This window comes from Seriola dumerili, unplaced genomic scaffold, assembly GCF_002260705.1.
Source record: "Seriola dumerili isolate Sdu_G_001 unplaced genomic scaffold, Sdu_1.0 BDQW01000056.1, whole genome shotgun sequence".
Classification (NCBI taxonomy): domain Eukaryota; kingdom Metazoa; phylum Chordata; class Actinopteri; order Carangiformes; family Carangidae; genus Seriola; species Seriola dumerili.
In genome coordinates this window covers 1845546-1865487 of record NW_019174311.1, presented here as the reverse complement: position 1 = coordinate 1865487, position 19942 = coordinate 1845546, and the positions used below count along the sequence as shown (strand labels likewise).

At 43.5% G+C, this 19942-nt stretch overlaps 1 protein-coding gene across 3 annotated transcripts in view; it reads right to left on the bottom strand.

Moving 5' to 3' along the window:
* Positions 1 to 593: 593 nt before the first annotated feature.
* Positions 594 to 19942, bottom strand: part of LOC111218918 (paired box protein Pax-7-like) — a 62555-nt gene continuing 43206 nt past the window's right edge. For all 3 annotated transcript variants that reach the window (XM_022741395.1, XM_022741393.1, XM_022741394.1), the window contains exons 7-9: positions 19463 to 19662; positions 4338 to 4605; positions 594 to 709 (exon numbers count right to left, since the gene is read on the bottom strand). In XM_022741395.1, the coding sequence (XP_022597116.1) occupies positions 594 to 709; positions 4338 to 4605; positions 19463 to 19662 (584 nt within the window). The remainder of the gene's footprint in view (positions 710 to 4337; positions 4606 to 19462; positions 19663 to 19942) is intronic.

Below are 19942 nucleotides of genomic sequence, written 5' to 3'. Positions count from 1 at the left end.
GATAAGATAAAACTGTTTCACATCGAGTAACGTGCTCATCGTTCACTCTGAACACACCAACCCACAGAGGCGGAGGAGGAGCGCAGCTGTAACTGTTGATCAGCTGTTTGGACACAGACATTTTAGAAAACAACCTGAAGTCACCTGTGAGTCATTCTCACATGGAAAAAGCATTTTGCGATACAGTGAGGACATCACTTGATAACAAACACCCGTCCCAGGTTGTGTGAGGTGACACTGTGAGGCTGAAGGTCACATGGTGCCTCTCTGTGGTTATAAACTCCTCAGTGGGACAGTGGATCCTCGCTGTGGGTTCGTTTGGTCCTGTGAGGAATGTTTAAAGCTGCTTCATTCAAACCTTAAACTCTGGAGAAACAATAACACAAAGTATAAAAAAGCTAAATATCAGCCCCGTCACACACACACACACACACACACACACACACACACACACACACACACACACACACACACACACACACACACACACACACACACACACACGCCTACTGGGAGATTTGTGTGGATGGTAGTAGGAGGTGCGGCTTGTGCTGGTGACCAGGTGTCATGTTGTTGGACGTGTCAGGTGAGTGTTAGTAGGCCTGGCCCGTCTCGACCTGCAGCAGTCCCAGTACAGCTGAGTGGTCAGCCAGTTTCACCCTGCGCTGACTGGACAGGCTGACGTTCTTCGCCAGGTAATCCACAGCAGCTGGAGGGGAGGAGGAGGAGCACAGTTAATCCAGATCTGGTTATGAGACTGAGACTTTTATTCACTCTGGTCAAATCAAAATGATTTAAGAGTCAAAATACTGAAACTTCCATTTTGTTTTTCATTTTAGTTTCACTGCAAATAGATGCCCTCCAAGCAGCAGACTGAGTAAATACAAGGTGTACAGAATTCAACACATAAGGTGTTAGAGTAGGTCATCCCTCCCCCTCAAAGGGATAGTTCAGGTGTGATAAGACCTGTTTTAGCTACATAGAATTATCCCTGTCTGACTCAAACAGCTGATCTGCAGTGTAATACAGTGTGCTGCGTAGGTGCACTTGTGTGTAGGAATACAGTAATTCGACGGCTGAGAAAATTTAGTTCCAAACGACAGAGCAGGATCAACTGTTGAAAATATTCAACATAAAGCGACTATTTGACTGATATTAGCTTTTTTTTCTGGACATTATGTAAAGTGGCTAAAGCAGGTTTTTGTTGGTGTCCTCGTCCACAGCAGCAGCAGCTTATCTGAATCTACTGCAGGTAACACACTGACATAGATCAGAGCCTCACACAACCCCATGTCTATTTACCTGAACTATGACTTTAAAGGTGTAATGTGTAAGATCTGGCCAGAATTTTAGTTTAAAATGTTGAAAAAATGAACTAACACCATCAACAGTATGTGATGGAGCCACAGTGATGATGTCATGACCAAAACCTTCATCTATTGTATTTCAAAGAAATCTAGTGAAATGAGGATGCTAACCAACTAGCTGAGTCCGTCCCCATGTTGTCATACCACTTTATGACACTAGATGCTGTGTGAGTCAGTGTAGCGTCTAGTCTGCCCTCAGTCCCACGAAGAAGAAGAGCTTCCTCCAGAGCTTGATGTAACTCTACAACTCCCGACTAATAAAAATAAAAAGCTGCCGACTAGCATCACAGAAACGCAGAGATAGCTGAAACGTCTAGAATGCGTTCTTTATCTCCATCCCGAAGAACCGCTCCAACAAGAAACCACGTTCAACGGCAAAGAAAAGAAGAAAACAAGAGTAAATCCTGGTGTTAGCATTACAAGTATTCATAATTTGTTTCAGTGCTGTCAACGATTTTAACTATCAATAATCAATGCACATATAAATAATAAATTATAAGGAACATGGGGAAAGCAACATGAGTAACTGGACAGGGGTGAAGAGGTGAAATGCTGTGTGTGGCAGCCATTCCACCTGGACACCTCCCTACATGAATGCAGCACTCCCTTCCATAGTTTCTTGTAGACTTGGTTGCTCTGGTGATTTCTGTCAGCAGAGTGTGTGTGAGACTAAATGAACTTCAGTGTGTGTTTGTGGTGATATAGGAACAGTGTGTCTCACTGATGTGTGTTAACAGTTTGTGAAGCAAAGTGCAGCTGATGCATCAGGCTGTGATCACAGTGCTGGTCAATGGGCTTCTTTTATTGCTGCTTTGATGACAGGAGGAAATATCACCACGTCTCTAACATTAACGTATTGTTGAAGAACTGTTTGTTGTTCAGTCACACTGACTGACAGGAGGACACTGTGTCTGACAGACAGACAAAAGCAGCCAGCAGTTCTGCCTCCACAGACAGACAGGCAGACAGACAGGAAGTCACCGGAATAACTGGGGTTCTTGGAAAGCTGGCACTAATGCTTAGCACATTTCTCCCTCGCAGTTGAGAGCGTTGCCCCTCCCTGGTTTAGCTGGTGATAACTTCTCTTTTATAGGGCAGCAGAGAGGAGGGCTGACAGCAGATGTGAGGTGACATGGTGTGTGTGTGTGTGTGTGTGTGTGTGTGTGCGCGCGTGTGTGTGTTCAGGCTATTGGGGGTGATAAGTAAGGCCTGTCAGTTAGGATGCTAGCGTGCACAGAAAGGAAGCTGTCACTCTGTGCTGAGGACTGAGAGAAAGAGGAGCACCTATGGGTGGGCAGGTCTGTCTGCCAAGGTGCCAGTCACCCAGACAGCTGGTGGGGGAGCAGAGTGTGTGTGTGTGTTTGTGTCTCACGAGGGTTTAGTGAGGCCTCTAAAGGAAGCTGTTTTTCCTGTCAGCCAGGTTTATACCTTAAATCCCTGTTGAGCAGTCACACTGAGAGTCCTCTGCCTCCAAGATAGAGCTCATCTGATAACGCACATTCAAACGTGTGCACACATGTACAAACACAGGTGCGCACACACTCACACACACACACCTCAGCTACTTTGACAGTGTGTACTTTAATCTGTCAGGAGCTTCCTGAATTAGAACAAGAGAGGAGTCAAATGTCTCAAGTAAACTGGTAAATCTGTCTGGAAGGGGGGGTGGGGGCAAGCCACAAACTTCACATCACAGCATCGTTTTCTTATACAAATGTTTTTAGTTCATAACCTGAGTACTATTAATGTGATGTCACTGACCATATTGATTATCAATTTATTTATGCTGAGTCAGTTTCAGGTCCAGATGTCCTCTGATCAGAGTCATTACTTTGATCAGAGGACAGTGTTATCACACACTGACATTAAAGACTCAGTGAACCTGAACTATCCTTTAATTATCCTTGAGGCTGTAGCTGCGTTCTCCACCTCACTTTTTCATCCTGCGCCAACATTCAACATTCAACGCTCACGTACTGTAGAAAGCAAGATTTTAAAATACACAGGATGGGAGTTAGTGACAGTGATACTGTTTCACTGTAAAACCTTCACTGTAAAACTTTCACTTTAAACCTGTTTCACTGTAAAAGTGGTTCACTGAAAAACTGTTTCAGCATCATCTCTGAAATAATGGAGGTGTGCAGCACAGGTCCTCAGGAGCAGAGCTGGACTGGGACATGCTTCTGGTCTACAGTAGTGTCTTTAGTCAGAACTGCACACTGGCCCAAGATTTTCTCATACTCAACAAGAAAGAAAAAGGCTGCAAAACATTTTCCTCACATACACTGCAAAATCACTCTTTCTATTATCAATAATTGATTGATTTGGGCTAGTAAAGTGAGCCATATCAGTATTAATTAATGTGTGTGGGAGCCAGCAGAAGGAAGTCCCTGATATGCTCGCTCTGGCTCAAAAACAGCCAAGTCTTGAAACCGGTATTGGCGTTTGTGCCCAGTGAGAAACTTTCACAGGAACGAATGGGGGGCCATGTTGGAAAACAATGTGTACTCTCCTGAATACATCTGTGACGCTGATCGGCAGGTGTGTTGGTCAAAATGATGACAATAATATCTATTAAAACTAAATGTTTTTTCCTTTGAATTCCAGGTCACAGTTTCAGCTTTTGTTTCTACAAAGAATGTATTTATAAAACTGGCCCTAAACTATTCAGCACAGCTGTTGTAGCAGTCAGTCTTTCCTCATTGTGTGGCTCTAGACACTGAGGGCCAGATCTGCTGGGAGCAGGGCTTTGTCAAAGTGTGTACTGCAGTTCTCATTGAGTTTGCAGATGCAGTGTGTGGGGTAGAATGCACATAAGAATATGATATTTGTAGATGAATGTGGATTCTTTTTAACCCTGAGTCGTTTATGCAGTGATTTAACTGAGCTGTCTCAGTAAGTGACAGAGAAGAACACAGAAATGTTAGAATTAAATGTTGCTCTTGGTTAGTCTGGTCTAGCAGGACTCACTCTGGCCGTACTGGCTGTACTGGTAGCCGGCAGCTGCCACAGCTGAGTCCATGCTGTAGCTGGTGGTGCTGTATGTGGGGGGACAGTAGGACTGGGATGAAGGGAGGCTGTCCACCGTCTTGATGGAGGCGTCAGCTGAACGGTGGCTGCAGCTGGCTGAGATGGCGTTGGATGGAGAGGAGTCCAAGGCGCTGTGGAGCGGTGAAATGGAGAAGTCGTGTTGCGGCTGTGAGGAAACACCGCTGGGGTTACTGAGGATGCTCATCACCTGCAAACACAGAGAGAAGGCTTCTTCAAACAACCAGTGGTCAGCTCACCATGAAACCTGCACTGAATATTCATCACACCGATGTTTGATCATTCTTATGACCGGATGAGCTTTCCTTTAATGACACCAAAATGTTAACAATGATCACAAGGGAGCTCATCCCCCAACACACAAACTGCCCTCACATTGTCCCCAGAGGATGAACCTTTTCACGGGAATGTTCATGTGCTGCTCTCGGGGCAAACTTCAAATGTTAGCCACATATTGGATGAAGCTTGAAGAATAGTAAAGTGTCTTTATTTTGCTGGAGAGACACAGCACATGAGCAGTGCCGCACTCTGTACAGTCCATGAACCTGTAAACTGCTGTAAATGTTGTTATTTATAGAAATGAAGTTGTAGATATGAGAACTGATTGACAAACAATATTTCTAACAGGATCTTCCATGTGTTCTTTGTTCTGGGACAATGGTTTTTAAGTGATTGAAAGGACTTGAAAACCTGGTAGACAAGCACAGAGGGTCATGAAGCACATGGACCCCAGGAGATGTCAAAGCTTCAGTTGGGTGAGGAGGTGAGGGGCTTCCAGCAGCCAAACACTTCTATTCAGGGCAACAAGGAGGTGGCCTGTCACTGCAGAGCAGCCCATTGTGCTGCTTGAAAGTGGAATTTATTCAAATCTTCATATTTAGCATAAGATCACACACATCAATTAAAGGTCCCTGGATTAGGGGGTGAAATATTTTGGCAACTGAAACAGAAGAAAGCAGCAGGGTCATCCTGGTGACAGAGAGGAGCTGAGGTGTAAGTCCTCAAACTAATATCACACAGGACAGGAATGATGTAACTGATATTGTGTATTACTTCATAGAATTGTTCTGGACAGTGATGTGATCCATAGAGGCCAGTAAACCCAGTCACAGTCTGCTGCTGGTAGTGACGTCAGTGGTGGTTGCTGAGCTGAGCTGCTTCCTGACACTGATGATGTTAAAGGAAGAATTCAACAATAAAATCCTCATTCACTTTCCCTCTGAGAGAGACATGAGAGGACAGACCCATCACGCAATGGATCAGATATCTTATAATCTACACTTCGCACTCTGCACACCAACTCAGCACTCAGACTGTCATGTTGTTTACTCTCATTAACAAGCTGTTTTCAGCAGTGATGGGTAGGAAACTCTGAAGTGTAATAGGTGACAGATTACTAAATACATCATCAAAGTAATGGATTACATTTGATTACTTTTGATTACAACTTTAAACATTCAACTTTGACTTAGTATTTAACTTATTTTTTAATAATTTAACTTTGTTAAACTATTGTTAAATCAATAAAGTTAAAGCTAATCTTACTAATTTAAAATCTAAACTCTACTTTCACAGTCAGACAGAATTGTCAGACATTTGTGTGTGAGCTTTAAAGTTTTCCTCTGCTCTGATGTTACTGGATGTGTCCTGAGAGCCGAGGCCTCAGCTGACACATGATTCATCTACAAATGGTACTGGGATTAAGAAGAAGCTAGTAGCAGAAGTGTAAATGAACACGACACATAAATAAACATTTCAGACAAATAGTTTGAGCTCAGCTGTTCTGATGAAGACAAGATCTGCTGGTTGTTGCTGTGAACCTCCAGTACTGAGTATCTCTCAGACCACAGAGTAGGGGCCCACTAACACGATGTGTTTCATTATCACAGGCAACATAATGCAAGAGGCTGCACTCAGCTTATCAATCACTAATCAATAATCAAAACTAATCAATAAGTGTTTTTGCTTGACTTAGTGGGATAATATTGTGTTGATCCTACACATGTATTTTTACAGCAAATAAACAAAACTCTACACACAACTCATACACAGTGCATGTCATATGGGGACAGTAGCAGAGATAAAAAATAACCTGGAGACAACAGAAGTATTTAAATCAAAATGCAAAACAATTATTAACATTAACCAGAACTAAAAAGCCCCTCCACAGACAAGCACCAAGTCCACCATCTGACTGAGAGCAGTCAGGTGCTGTAGTCATCATTCTTTGGCATATGTGTCTGCACAAGATGGTCAGTAGAGAAACGTACTATTGAAGCTGGAGATGAGCAGGCTCCAACACAATGGGAACACTACGAAGCAGCATGGAGATACTGAACGTCTGGGTGCGACACCCCCAGCTCACCAACAAAGGTGGCAAAGAGTGGAAAGGTGATCAGGGGTGAAGTTACCAGACGGCAAGACAGGACCCAGGTATCCCCCAACCAAATAACTGCAGCCAGCTCAGCTCACTCATTGGTTCCATCCAGTGCAGCACCCTGAGGCTACATCCACACTCCGTCCTACGCTACATCCTACTACATATACATTTTAAAATGCATCTCTTTTGCTATGTTTCCTCCTCCGTCCACACGAATTTTCGAGCCCTGAAAACAGAGACTTTTGCAAACGCTGCTGACCCCGTTTTATCTTGAAAACTCTGGGGTTGTGTTTTATTTTGAAAACTTTGGAGTTGTTTTATTTTTTAAAACTCTGGGCTTGTGTTTTATCTCGAAAACTCTGCGGTTGTGTTTCATTTTGAAAACTCTGGGCTTGTGTTGTATTCTGGACAGACAGAAACTGAGACCTTTGGAAACAATGACGTAGACACCCACGGTCTCTCCTGATTGGCTCCAATCATCCTCGACTACCAGTGGTGAATACTTAGGCAATATCACACTTGAGGTCATGATGTAATCACAGCCTTGCTAGGACCGCCATAGTAGTTAAATAAGTTAAACAGATTATGATTTGTTTGTTTATCGTTTATTTGACGACGCCAACGCAAAAAGTTCCGAAATTGGACTGGTACTGGACTGTTGCTAAGCAACACATAAACATTTTCCTGACCTGCACACTAGCTTGCTACTTTATCTACACGTTACCTCAGGTGTGAGCTGAAGTATCCAGGCTTCTTCCCTTCATCCTCTGACGACCAGACATCATTTGATTCAAATGTTATTTCTGGAAATATTTTCATCTTTGCAAAGTTTGTTACAATCTAAGAGACATAACGACCATTAATGTGACACTGATTATTGGTTAATAGAACACCTGTAAATCCAAGTGATACATAGTTAAAAGTCCCTGTGCTGTTGTACTCTACATCAGCACTCATGGCATGCCTCTCGTCCAATCACATTACTTGATCGGAACTGTTGTATAAAACATGATAATGAATTACAGTGTTACTGACCTTGTTGTCTTTGCTAGCAGCTGTTGTTCACTTACATTCTCTATTTTAATGCTACAGCTGTCTTTGCTGTTCCTCCAACAGAGGATTTACTGTAATTAACCAGCTGCAGAGATCATGTCCATCCATGTCGTTATATGGACGTTCAAGCAGCTAACTGTGTACACAGTGTGTGAGTGGATGGTATGACTTAGTAATATTGGGTGGCACCATACAAGTTAGTAGAGTCAAGGCCTCAGGCTTCAAATGCTGCACTACAACATGTGAACCACAGCCAGAGGTGGGGTGGATGTCTGCTGCCATAGAGAGGGGTGAGACACAATGGATCCTGATGGATGAAATACATGTGTGGGTTAGATTGTGTATTTGTTAAAGACCACATTGTTAAATGGGACTGTTGGTATCTCCCACATCTCTGACTGGGTGACTGAAACACTGTTGGGATGTAACTAATGATTGTCACCATTGCACATGTGTAGTTCAGCTCAGAGCATTCTGTCAGCTGCTATATATAATTGTTTCCATGGATACGCTACCTGCCACAGATTTACCAGACACACGAAGAGTTCCGAAAAAAAAAATTCGATGTTTGTAAGTGAGTCAAGGTCATCGAAGGATGACAGGTGGTGAAATGTAACACACACACACTCACACACACACACACACACACTCACACACACACACACACACACACAGATAGACAGAAGGTGGATAAGGTGATAAACGCCGTCTCAAACAGTGAGGAGTTTTTACCAGATGAAGAGATGAAGAGAACAGAGGTGTCCAGATGTGCTACAGTTATCTCTAAGCCACACAGTATCATCACCTCCTTTCAGATCTGGCCCTCAGCCTCTCAACACACCAACACTGTCCCGTACATCCTCCCACTTATCTGTGTGTTCAGCTTGGTGCTTAGTTTGGAGCTGAGATTTAAAACAGTGAGCAGAAAGTTCATGTAGGGATTTTAAAATCAGGTACTGTGAGTTCAGTGCTAAAGGTGACAATGCTACAAACCACAAACTTATCGGCTCTAACCCCTCCTGAAACCCCTCCCTTCGCCTCAACTTTACAGAACGGACAAACTGTGTGTGACAGAAGGCAGAGTTTCTTCACAAATCTACTTCCATCACTTTTCATATGTCCAAAGGAGTGCACCATGAATTTTACAAATACAATCATATTTACAGACTATTTACTACATAAATACTTCCAGTGCTAAAAACAGCTCAACAATAACATACACAATACAAATAACTATTTACCCCTAACAAACAATGTCGACCATGGTGTGTGACGAAGAAGACATGATAAAAAGAAAGCAAAACTGAAAGCAACTGACCCAAGAAACAACACAAAACAATACAAATAAACAAAAAATAATCTTAAATACATCAAATTGTAAAACATGACATTTCCTGTCACCATCAGGTGGTGCACTATATTTATTACTGAATATTGCTATTTAGATTTGTTCAGGCCAGGACTCTTATCAAACATATAAAGTTTGGGGCAGTTTGAATGATGTGTTCTGGACTTATAACAAGTTCATTTTTCATGGTGAAACATTAAAATTCATTGCGGCGCCAAAGGCAGGGCGTTAAAGGAAAACCCAAAAGCTTCGCAATTTAACATCACAAAGGTCTTTAAATTAGACTGAGCTGATATGACGTCGATCTGATTAAAATGAAATATAACGATATGGCATGGCCAAACTAAACCTTACAAAACCAATAGAAGTTATTAGGGCCTGAGCACCATGAACGCCAGGGGCTGGAACTTTTAGCATTTTTGAGATCATGGTTAGCCATGAAAGAGGAGGTTGTTGTAACTTCAGTGTGCACAGTCAGATCTGCCCCAATCCCAGCTTGAAGACATCTATGCCAATTTTCAGTTATGGTCACAGTGCTACCGACTGGCAACACAAAATGACATGTTTCAAAGGTTTATGATCTCCTAGCAGGTTGAGAAGATCCAGCTCGAAGGTGGTCGGACCTTGACGACACTTTATTGTGAAGCCTGTGTGTTTTTCTCAACAACGCTGCTGTGGCATTTCTGTTAAATGTCAAATATACCCAAACTTCACATTTGATAAGAGTGGTAGCCTCAGGACATCTACAGGCCAATATTCAGTTGTAGTCACAGCACCACCTACTGGAAACATGACTATTTCTATACTTTCATGAACTAGATGTTGTCATAATGATGTTCTCATGGTGGCGCAGCGGATTTGGAAGTTTCGACATGAGACTGAAAGTCGTCGATCAAATAAACGTTGTTAAATCTGCCCCAAAGTCCACGTTTGATAAAAGTCTCGGCCTGAAGACATTGACATGCCAATGTTCAGCCATAGCCATAGCGCCGCCTACTGCAAACAGGAAATGACATGTTATCCTTTGATTTACTCCTAGATCCACTTCACATTATGCCGCAAAAGCCTCAGACAGGGGCTCAAGCATCTTTTAGAGTCTATCTGTGCATGTGGCTGCCTTCATGCAGAATACAAATATCCAACTGGGGGAAACAGTAAGTGATGTTTAACTCATCAGACGATCATGGAAATTCAGAGCCTTGTCATACGACCTGCTGGAACTCTGCGGCTGCCAATCTGCCTTGTCCAGTTTATGACAAATATATGTTTGCATATAGTAATAAGAGACAAGAAATGTCAATGCAGAAATATGTGTTTAAGGTCATTCATACTCCATTCAAAGGCTCAGCGAGGACAGCGATCAGCTGCTTCACAACCCTCCTCTCCAGCAGGCCTGGGCACAGGTTAGATGCCCCTCAGTTGCCCTCGGCCCCGTCTCCAGCCCCTGTCTATTTCTCCCTGGTCATGTTTGTCCCTTCAGCTCTCCAGACCTGCCATTCTCCATCCACCCATCAGAGCCCCATGAACTTCCTGTCATCATATCTACCTGCTTACCTGTTTTCTGCAGTCACCTGAGCTTCCCTCCCTGCTGGTCTCCCCTCTCCCTGTAAATCTGTGATCATCCAGTGAAGCTGCTTCACTGCATCAGGCTGCCTTTGTGTCAGTGTTTGGGTCCACCCTGGACTGGAGTCTCTGCTCACAGTGAGGAGCTGGGTGACCCATGTCATACTGTACATGACTGAAAGTTATATTAGGAACACAGATTTTATGGCAAAGTTTGTCCACCAGAGAGCACTGACAAGTCGGTTTTTACAAACTGTCTCATTCACCACTTCTATAGGTCACTATTCTTTAATAACAATGCATCCTAGCTGTGGTCATACATGAGACTGACTACACCATGGTGAGAGGTCTGAGAAATCAACACATCATCCTTGATGTTAACTTCCACTACACTACATGATATGTGCATTTGAAACATGATGATGTACCTCACAGTGTCAGACTGAGTTTCTGCTGTAGGCGGATACAGCAACTGGGATTAAGGCTGATGCTGAGATGCTGCTGGTGTCAGACAGGATCTATCACTGTCCTCCATGGACTCTTCAGTCACAGTAATTGGAAAGCACACTGAGCACGTCAGTGTTGAATGCAGAATTCTGATGCAATCCGAGGTAATTATGCAATCAGTTTATGCCATTTTACTATAAGCAGATATGTTTTTTTGTCAGAGGCTGTAATCCTGAAAATGACAAATCCCCCATCAGAGATGAAGAAAGACATTCAAAGAAGAAATATTTAAATATTCAGAGCTGCAACAACAAACAACAAACATCATATCACCTTATCTGAGTGAATCGGTAAAACTCACAGACAAATGACAGTGACTTTGGTGAGTGTTATCAAAGCAGCAGCTACCAATGAAATATGGGAGGTTTGTACTGACTGATGCTGACATGTCAGCTTCAAACATTATCTCCGCCGGTAACAGAAAATCGAAAAGGACACTGAAATTATGTGGCTGACATTATCTCAACTCAAGGTGCACTTATTCACGTTACTCACAAAAACTATATGGACTATATTTGTCAAACAGCTGGGTCCTGAAGTCACCACAGAGAGACGGACAGCAACATGTCTACACACAGACAGACAGACTGACAGGAGAAATATCTGTTTGTCTGTTTGGCACAACAGTATCCAGGTTCCGTCACAGGTTTGTGCAACATAGAAGAGATTTTTTAGAAAAGTCAACAAAACTCAACAGTGAATGTTCTGTTTCCACTGACTGATGTTATGTGAACAAAGCTGGGTTTTCTCCTTTCATAATGTCATTCCACTTAAATGTGAGAACAGATTTCTACCTCTCAGTTGGACCTGGCTCCCTGGGGCCTGATACCACCATGTCAGTTCTGTGAAATATTGCTTTGTCGAATGGTCTGAAAAACCACCACAGGTGAGCATATAAATCTTTATTTATCCTTTATTTTTTTCTGTATCAGATCCACTGATGTATTTGATCGAACATTTGTCTGTGTTCTGTGATTCCTGCTGATTTTGGTGACCCATTGACCTTTTATCTATCATCACCATTAGGTCAACGTTTCTCCTACACTGACCTTTGGTCCATTATGATGAACTGTGAACACATATTGTGACATATTGTCCTACACATGTCAAGGGTCTTCTCTGTGTAAAACTATTTAGATTCGATTTTTTATGTGGAGCCAGTAAGCGAACTGTAGCTAGTTATAGCTAGCTTTAGCCTGCTAACGGCTAAGATAGGAAGGATTCTGGTCTTCAACTCTGAGAGAAGTGATCGTATCTGAAAATAATGCTCACGCTGTGGCCAATCAGAATCAAGTATTGTCTGTGATGGTGGTGTAAAAAGTAAGCACATAAATAAAAGAGCAGATGTAAGTTTCAGGTTGTAGCTGTTAGTGCGCTGCAGCCAGCCAACGCCTACCATCAACTCAAACCACAGGAAGTGGAGGGGCTTAACACTTCTCTACCCACTCAGTTAGTCAGACAGCACCCTGGGCTGTGTTCAGAGGAGAACACACTCAGTGATAAATAAAGAAGAATATATCCTACAAACATTCCATCAGTGGCTCTGATTTAAATTCCTCTGCTTCCTGACAGATTTCTTCAGTAGGTCTTTATTTATTTATTTGCTACAAAGCTCCTCGCTTTGATACTTGCCAAAACGAAGCAGTGTCTGTTTTTCAGGCGATTTCTAATTAACATCTACCCCCCTGCCCCCACTCTACTCCTCATTATGGGAATGATGTAAATATATGTGCTCATCCTTTTTGATTTGTTGACATGGGAGCGTGCCAGTTGACAGCGTGCCCAGTCAAAGGGCTTAGTACTGCAAAGTCTAATAGCAGCTGAGACTAATATTAGGCACCGCACTCATTGACATTCAGGTGCACACAGCCATGTCAACACACTCTGAACTGGGGGCTGCGGGAGGACAGGCATAGAAATGGTGGAGCTTTTATTTGTATATTTTTCATAGGGCGTTGGGTGGGGGGGGGTCCGGGGGGGGGGGGGTGCATAGGGGTCCCTGTGTGCTCAGGCTTCTTGAATATAATTCAACACATTTGCTCACTTTTTAAAGAGAGGTTATTGTTAATGTTAATAGACGTGTATAAAGTGCAGCGGTGCAGGGTGCGGGGGGTGGACGTGGGGGGTAGGGCGGTAGAAGAGGCCCCCCACATTCCCCCACCCCACCTCCTTATCTCAGGCCGACAGTTGTCAGGAATCACGAGCAGAGGCCTGAGTTAGCGAGGCAGGCAGGCAGGCCTGGGGATATGGATCAAAGAGACAGAGCTGGAGAACCAAAGCAGCTCTGATCCCCCAACACTGAAACCCACTCTATTCTATCCTTACTCGCCCACTCTCTCTCTCTCTCTCTATCTCTCACCCCGACATCAAATAGCGAGCCAGAGAGCTCCACCATTCCAAAGCAGGCTAAATCTTCCTCTCACAACAAACCAGAGAGGAAATGAGAGCGAGAGGAGAAATGTGCTCTGCTTCACTGTGTGATGTGTTGATGTGTTGGGGTCACTGTGGGAAGTAATAGTTTCATCTTCAGTGGCAGGTCACTAAGTTGTCTGACCTGACAGAGAGGGATTAGTGGTCCGGCTGAAGGAAAACTCCTCACCACTCTCTCAGCTCTGCAGCAGAATAGATTTATGGGAATTTGTCGGAAAGTGTAGTTGAAAATAAAAAGCTTTATTTTGCAGGCTTTCTTAGGGGGGGGGGGGGGTTACAACTGTGATGGTAAAGCTGTGAAAAGGGTTTCTATTTACACATGCAGTGCCATCACAGGGACAGCATCTCATACTGTCATTTTGTCTTTCTGTCAAGACTTGGAATTGGCTGCACACTCCATCTCCACATGAAAGTCAGCCTCTAATTCTTTCCCATTCAATCTGAGAGGAGGAGGCGCAGAAATGCCGTGTGTGAATTACATTCCAAATGCAATATAGCTGTTTCAAATTGAATTATTGCCTGTCAGACGTACAGCATGTGGTCTTCCTGCAATTTTGAAGTGGGATCTTAGGAAATTCGCCCTACATTGTTATCTCATGTAAATGTCTGGGAACATGATGAAAGGGTCAACGGCAGTGAACCCATAATGGAAAATCTTCAGCTGGGACTCTGAGCCATTCAGAGCAGACTGAGGGGACAATGATACAGAATGCAGCAGCGTTCACTGCATGTCGGGAGAGAACACAATCTCAACCAAACGAACTAACTGCAGCTGTTCTCCTTTTCATTTGATGGGATTTTTTCCACAGTCGACTCACGTGATCTGCTCTGTTCTGACTGTTTTTTCTGCTGGTACTTTAGAGCTTTATCTTCTTCATCCACCTACAGCACTCTGATTGGTCCATTGTTTCTCCAACAGCCACCAATGTGTGTGTGTGTGTGTGTGTGTGTGTGTGTGTCTTTCACAGTCCACATCTGTTCCAGCTGTTCCTTTAGCCACATCTGTCACCGCTGCCCTCTCCTGCTCCTTGTCTGCTTGGTTCACCAGCAGCTGTTTGTCGGTCTGGAACCTGAAGTCTCACAGGATCTCAGCCCTGTTGTTCTCAAACACTCTCGGTGGTGTGTCTTTCTAATCTATACTCTGCATGATGTTCCTGTACACCTAAGGTCACTAATAGGCAGACTGGCTTCGGACGTGGACGCAGTCCTATCTCAATCCGGACCAATAGGTCTGGATTTATAACCTCTAAATTTGAGAATTATGTTTCTGTGCGCAAAAAGCACAGCTTTTCCAGCTGGTACGGTTCTGATTGGGCAGCCCAGGAAAACACATCACTCACATGCTGTTCAGCCAGTCATAGTGACCTGAGTCAGTGAGCGACACACACACACAGTCAATAATAGTCTGAAGGATACAGGACGTGGGGGAGTGGGGGAGGGATATGAGTTTAAGCTGTACGTGAAGAAACTACACTTTCTGTTCCATTTTTCTAAAATGAAGCATTTCATTTTGAGACGTAGATTCTGCTGTCCCAGCCTTGCTCCCTGTGCTGGACTGTCTCAGGGACATCTTTGCACAGTCTGCTCCCCGGTCCTGTCTGCTGTGGTGGAGCCCTGCCTCAATGGATCTGGTGCTTCAGGCCTGTTCTTGTGCTGTCATGATCAGAGCCTCTGTACTGTCCTTCAGGCTTTTCCTCTGTCTGCAGATGATATATCCCATGGAGGAGCTTGGTCTTCCTCCTCATCATCCTCTGTCTCCAAGCAGATCACCCTGGGGGGTTAGGGTTAGTTTGTTTCATTCACTCACTAATCCTCACCCTCCTGCTTTTCAGTATATATGTATTGTTGTCTCTTGTAGCTGATCTTTTTTCCTCTCATCAGAGAAAACAGGAATTAAATCTGTAGAGGAGTAACTGCAGCTCTCTCTTTGTAATCTCCATCTTATTTTTGGTGTTACTGGGCTGCAGTGGCCAGTGTTTGTGTTCTTATATGAGCATATAAGATATGTGGTCTGTTCTGGTCCCTCCTGAGCACACAGACCCCCCCCCCAGCTTCAGACACCAACATCATCATGTTGTTTCTGGATGACAAAAACTGATCCTGTCTGGTATCTTTACACAGCGACTATGGTTTGGTTGTTGTTGTCAGGGACAGACTGTCGTCATGGTGACTAATAGACAAAAATTAACTGCAGGTTTGTGACCTTTACACCATCACTGTGTACCTTGCAACATATAGGACACACACACTGGATGTAAATGGTGAAGTGGAGAATTGTCCAATAGGCACATAACTCTTGGGAACACCGGGCAGGAGAACCACAGCCCCCTCATTCAGTTGAGTAATGCCACTGTGCTGCCACACAGGAGGCGGGCAAAGAGGATTGTCTGGCAAAAACTGGAACCTGGCTCAGGCGATGTTGCAAAGGAAAGCAAAGCAATCTGTAGTGCATTTCATTTCATTACAGAGGAGATTCAGTGTGCTGAACATAATGCACACAATGTGTACACACAGCAGATACACACACATGCAAAACACACACATGGACATTGACAGAAATGTTTTCCGTCTGCTTTTAAACACACAGCTCGTCACTCTTGTAAGAGGCAGGAAAGACCTACATGAGTCTCGCCTCGTTCAGCTTCACTAATTAGGTCACTGATGACTGATGATTTCTACTAGTGACCTCACAAACATTAAAGTGGTTTTGACTTGTTTACCTGATGAATGAAGTTCTGATGTAGCCTCGTAGCGAGGTTTGCTTCAGTGGGGAGGAAGAGTGTGATTCGTAAGATCACGAGTATCATTCCTACTCAAACGACCTTTACCTGAAGCAGCATGCACACACACACCCAAGTTCTGTTGCTGGTCAGGGCTCCTGACAGGAAACTGGTCCATTCTAACATTTACAGATATCAAGTTAACAAATATATCAGCCTTTGTTTGTGCCTTATCAGTGAAACTGTTCTCTAATATCTCACAAACACGTCTTCCTCTGTAAAATGAGATACTTTACATCTTTTGACAAAAGAAGCCTTAAAGCACCAGTGCGGAGGATTTAGTGACATCTAGTGCTGAAGACCCCTCCCCTTCCTCCCCCCTCCCTTTCATAGCATGTAGGAGAATCTATGGTGGCCTTCAGGTAATGTAAAAACACAAAGCCCCTCTCTAGAGCCAGTGTTTGGTTTGTCCGCTCTGGAGACATGGTGGTGCAACATGGCAGCTTCGTGGAAGAAGACCTGCTCCCAGTGTAGATATGAAGGGCTCGTTCTAAACACACTAACTAATGAAAACATAATTATGAATATTGTGTTGCATTTCTTCTGATAGAATCTCATGAACACTGGCCCTTTAATTCAAGGTCCACTTACTGGCTTTTTCCAGAGCTTTCAAAGGCAACTCTTGTTCTACCATATTTGAAAGTCTAGTCTTTCAGAGTAAGTGGACCTTGAGTGATGTTACAGATTCCAGAGTCAGGAGTGAACTTTCATCTTCAGTTCACATTTTATTCACTGATTCATAGGTCATAGTTTTCCTGCCTGGAGTTCACTCCACCAGTGAGATGTGAAGACATTCTGCTGGTGCCCATCAAAAGAACTTGATTTATTCTTGAAATTAATCAGCTGTAAAGCAGTTATTAATTTTCTAAAAGAAAAAACACATTAATGAATCTTATTCTACTGATGTAATGTTTGATCACATGTAGTACACAGAGATAACTCTATATTCATGTCCATGGAGACAGGTGAGGGACAGGTGAGATCAAAAACCATTTCATTTCTCAAAATCGTAATTAATGCAGACATCAAAGAATCTAGAGAAATAGAAACTATTCAAACCAGTAATATTCAAACCGGTTAATCAGTTTGACACATTCTGCTACACATCACTAAACTGATCAGTAGATCAATTTACTGATCACCAATACAAATGGAATCCAGAAAATCGACTGCAGTCATTTTGTTCAAAGAGCTCTGTGTAACCACCAGGTTTTTATGGTCCAGTTTGATTCAGTGGATCCAGTTCACCACTGGAAACATGAGGACTACAGGCTGCGGTCCTGAGATATCAGCTATGTTTCATTACAGCAGCCTGAACTGACAGCAACATCTGTTCATTACAGAAACAGACGCACTGTCTGAAATTAATGATCACAGTCATTAGTCAGTGAGATTATTTCTTTTCTGTTTTCTCCCCTGAAGAGTGGAAAGGATTTGTTCTTCAAATCTTTCTGGCTAAAAGTTCAAGCCAGAATCCACGAGGAGCCACGGGCTCCGAAGATCTCGTTAACTGCACAGTCTCAGGACGGGGAGACAATTACTTGTCGAATTTCATTGTTCTAATTCAGCCGTTAGCAGTGTGCAGTTAATGAAGCACTGACTGACTAAAAGTCAAATCTTCTAAATAACATTCACATCCTATTAATATCATTGTTGTTCTGGACGGAGATGATCCAGAGATAATGACAACAGGAGACACAAGAGACACCAGCCCACACCGCTCATGTAATTAATAATGAGACAACGTCACCTGCTGCACAGGTACATGATGCTTCATTTAAAGGATAAGTCCAGTTTACAGAGGCTGGTATAACCTGAGTATCACCTGAGTATCACCTGAGGGTCTTGATAACTTTGCACTCATGACCTCTGTTGTAGATATTTGGTAAATGAACGTACACAGCTCTTTTCTAGTCTTATCAACCTCTCAAAGCCCTTAACAGTGAAGCCACATTCAGCATACAACTTGGGGTTCAGTATCTTGAATTGAACCACTGACCTTGCAATTAGTGGATGACACGCTCTACCTCCTGAGCCACAGGGAAACAAAGACTCATCAAGACCTGGTCTCTGACATCATCGATCAGTTCAGTGACATCATGTCCAACACTGAAGCTGTCACTGACTCCACTGTTCTGAGAAGCAGCACTGAACCAGTTACTGAACGATATACAACAAAAAATCACACTGTGATATGAGTCAGGAATTTCATTTTCACTGAAAAAATATAAAAATGATGATGATGTGACTTTTGTTGGGTTTAGTTTCTTTACATCTGGAGAATATGATTCATAGGCCAGGCCGTCTGTGTAGCACCACAACGCTTCATTTATGGTCTATTGTAACTAATTTTACCTTTGTCAAAAAATTGCAGTTCCTGTGATTTGGATATTTACACTTGGTCATATTGTGATTTCTATAATATTTCAATTAATTGTTCAGCCCTATCGGAAAATGTAATTAATTACTTTTTTCATATTGTTTATTGAGGAAGTCAATAATCATTTACCTACGGTGGCCCTGAGAGCTCAACACAACTTAAGAAAACACAGGCAAACAGAAAAAACACAAACAACTTCAGAAAACAGCTTCATCAGTTTGACAACACATGAGCTGCAAATACTCACAACACAACAAAGTGTTTCCCGGGGACACTAAAAAGTGATGAACCAGCGGGGACATGGATGTATTCACTTGTTGTTTAATGCTCCTCCTCTCCTGGTCGAGGCCAGCTGCCTCTTCCCACCTCCAGCCCACATGAGAGCTAACCTGTCGTAAACCAGTGTCCGTACTGAACACACAAAATCATCCTGTCCAGCTACCAACAGGTTGACCCACCTACATGTCAGACAAACAGGCCTCACTGGGAGAACAGTGATCCATGAGGCTGCTGTTTAGTGTTATCTACCTGATTCTTGACTTTATTAATATTACCAAGCATCCACGTCCTTATGGACACCTGTTGCTGAATTCCAGCAGCTCTTACCTGAGGGGCGAGTCCATTGCCGACAGGGTTGACGTGATTGTTCGGTGCCGCAGAGCTCATGAAAGTGTCCGAGTAGCTGGAGAAGCCGTGGCGGTTGGAGGCCAGACCGTAGGCGGAGCCGCTGTCAGTGCCAGATAGACCGCTCTGGTGCATGGTGGATGGAGGTAAGGGCTGGGGACGGTGAACTGTACCACCGCCATCTACAGAGCAAACACACCACCACATACTGTAGCTCAGCACCTGAAGATACACTGTTTAAAAGTCCATGGAGTCTGGTCTCTTGTCATGTGCAATAACACACAAGTATTTCTTAAAGTGTTCTGGTTACAGCAGCCGGTGACAGCAGAGTTTTCAGGTGAGAGCTGACTGGACTGGACTTGGTGACAGGCTCCTGCTCACTGAGGAGCTGGTTAGTGTGGCTCAGCTGAACTCTGCTGCTATCCACACATCCAAAATGACTGGGACTGTTTGAGAAGGTGG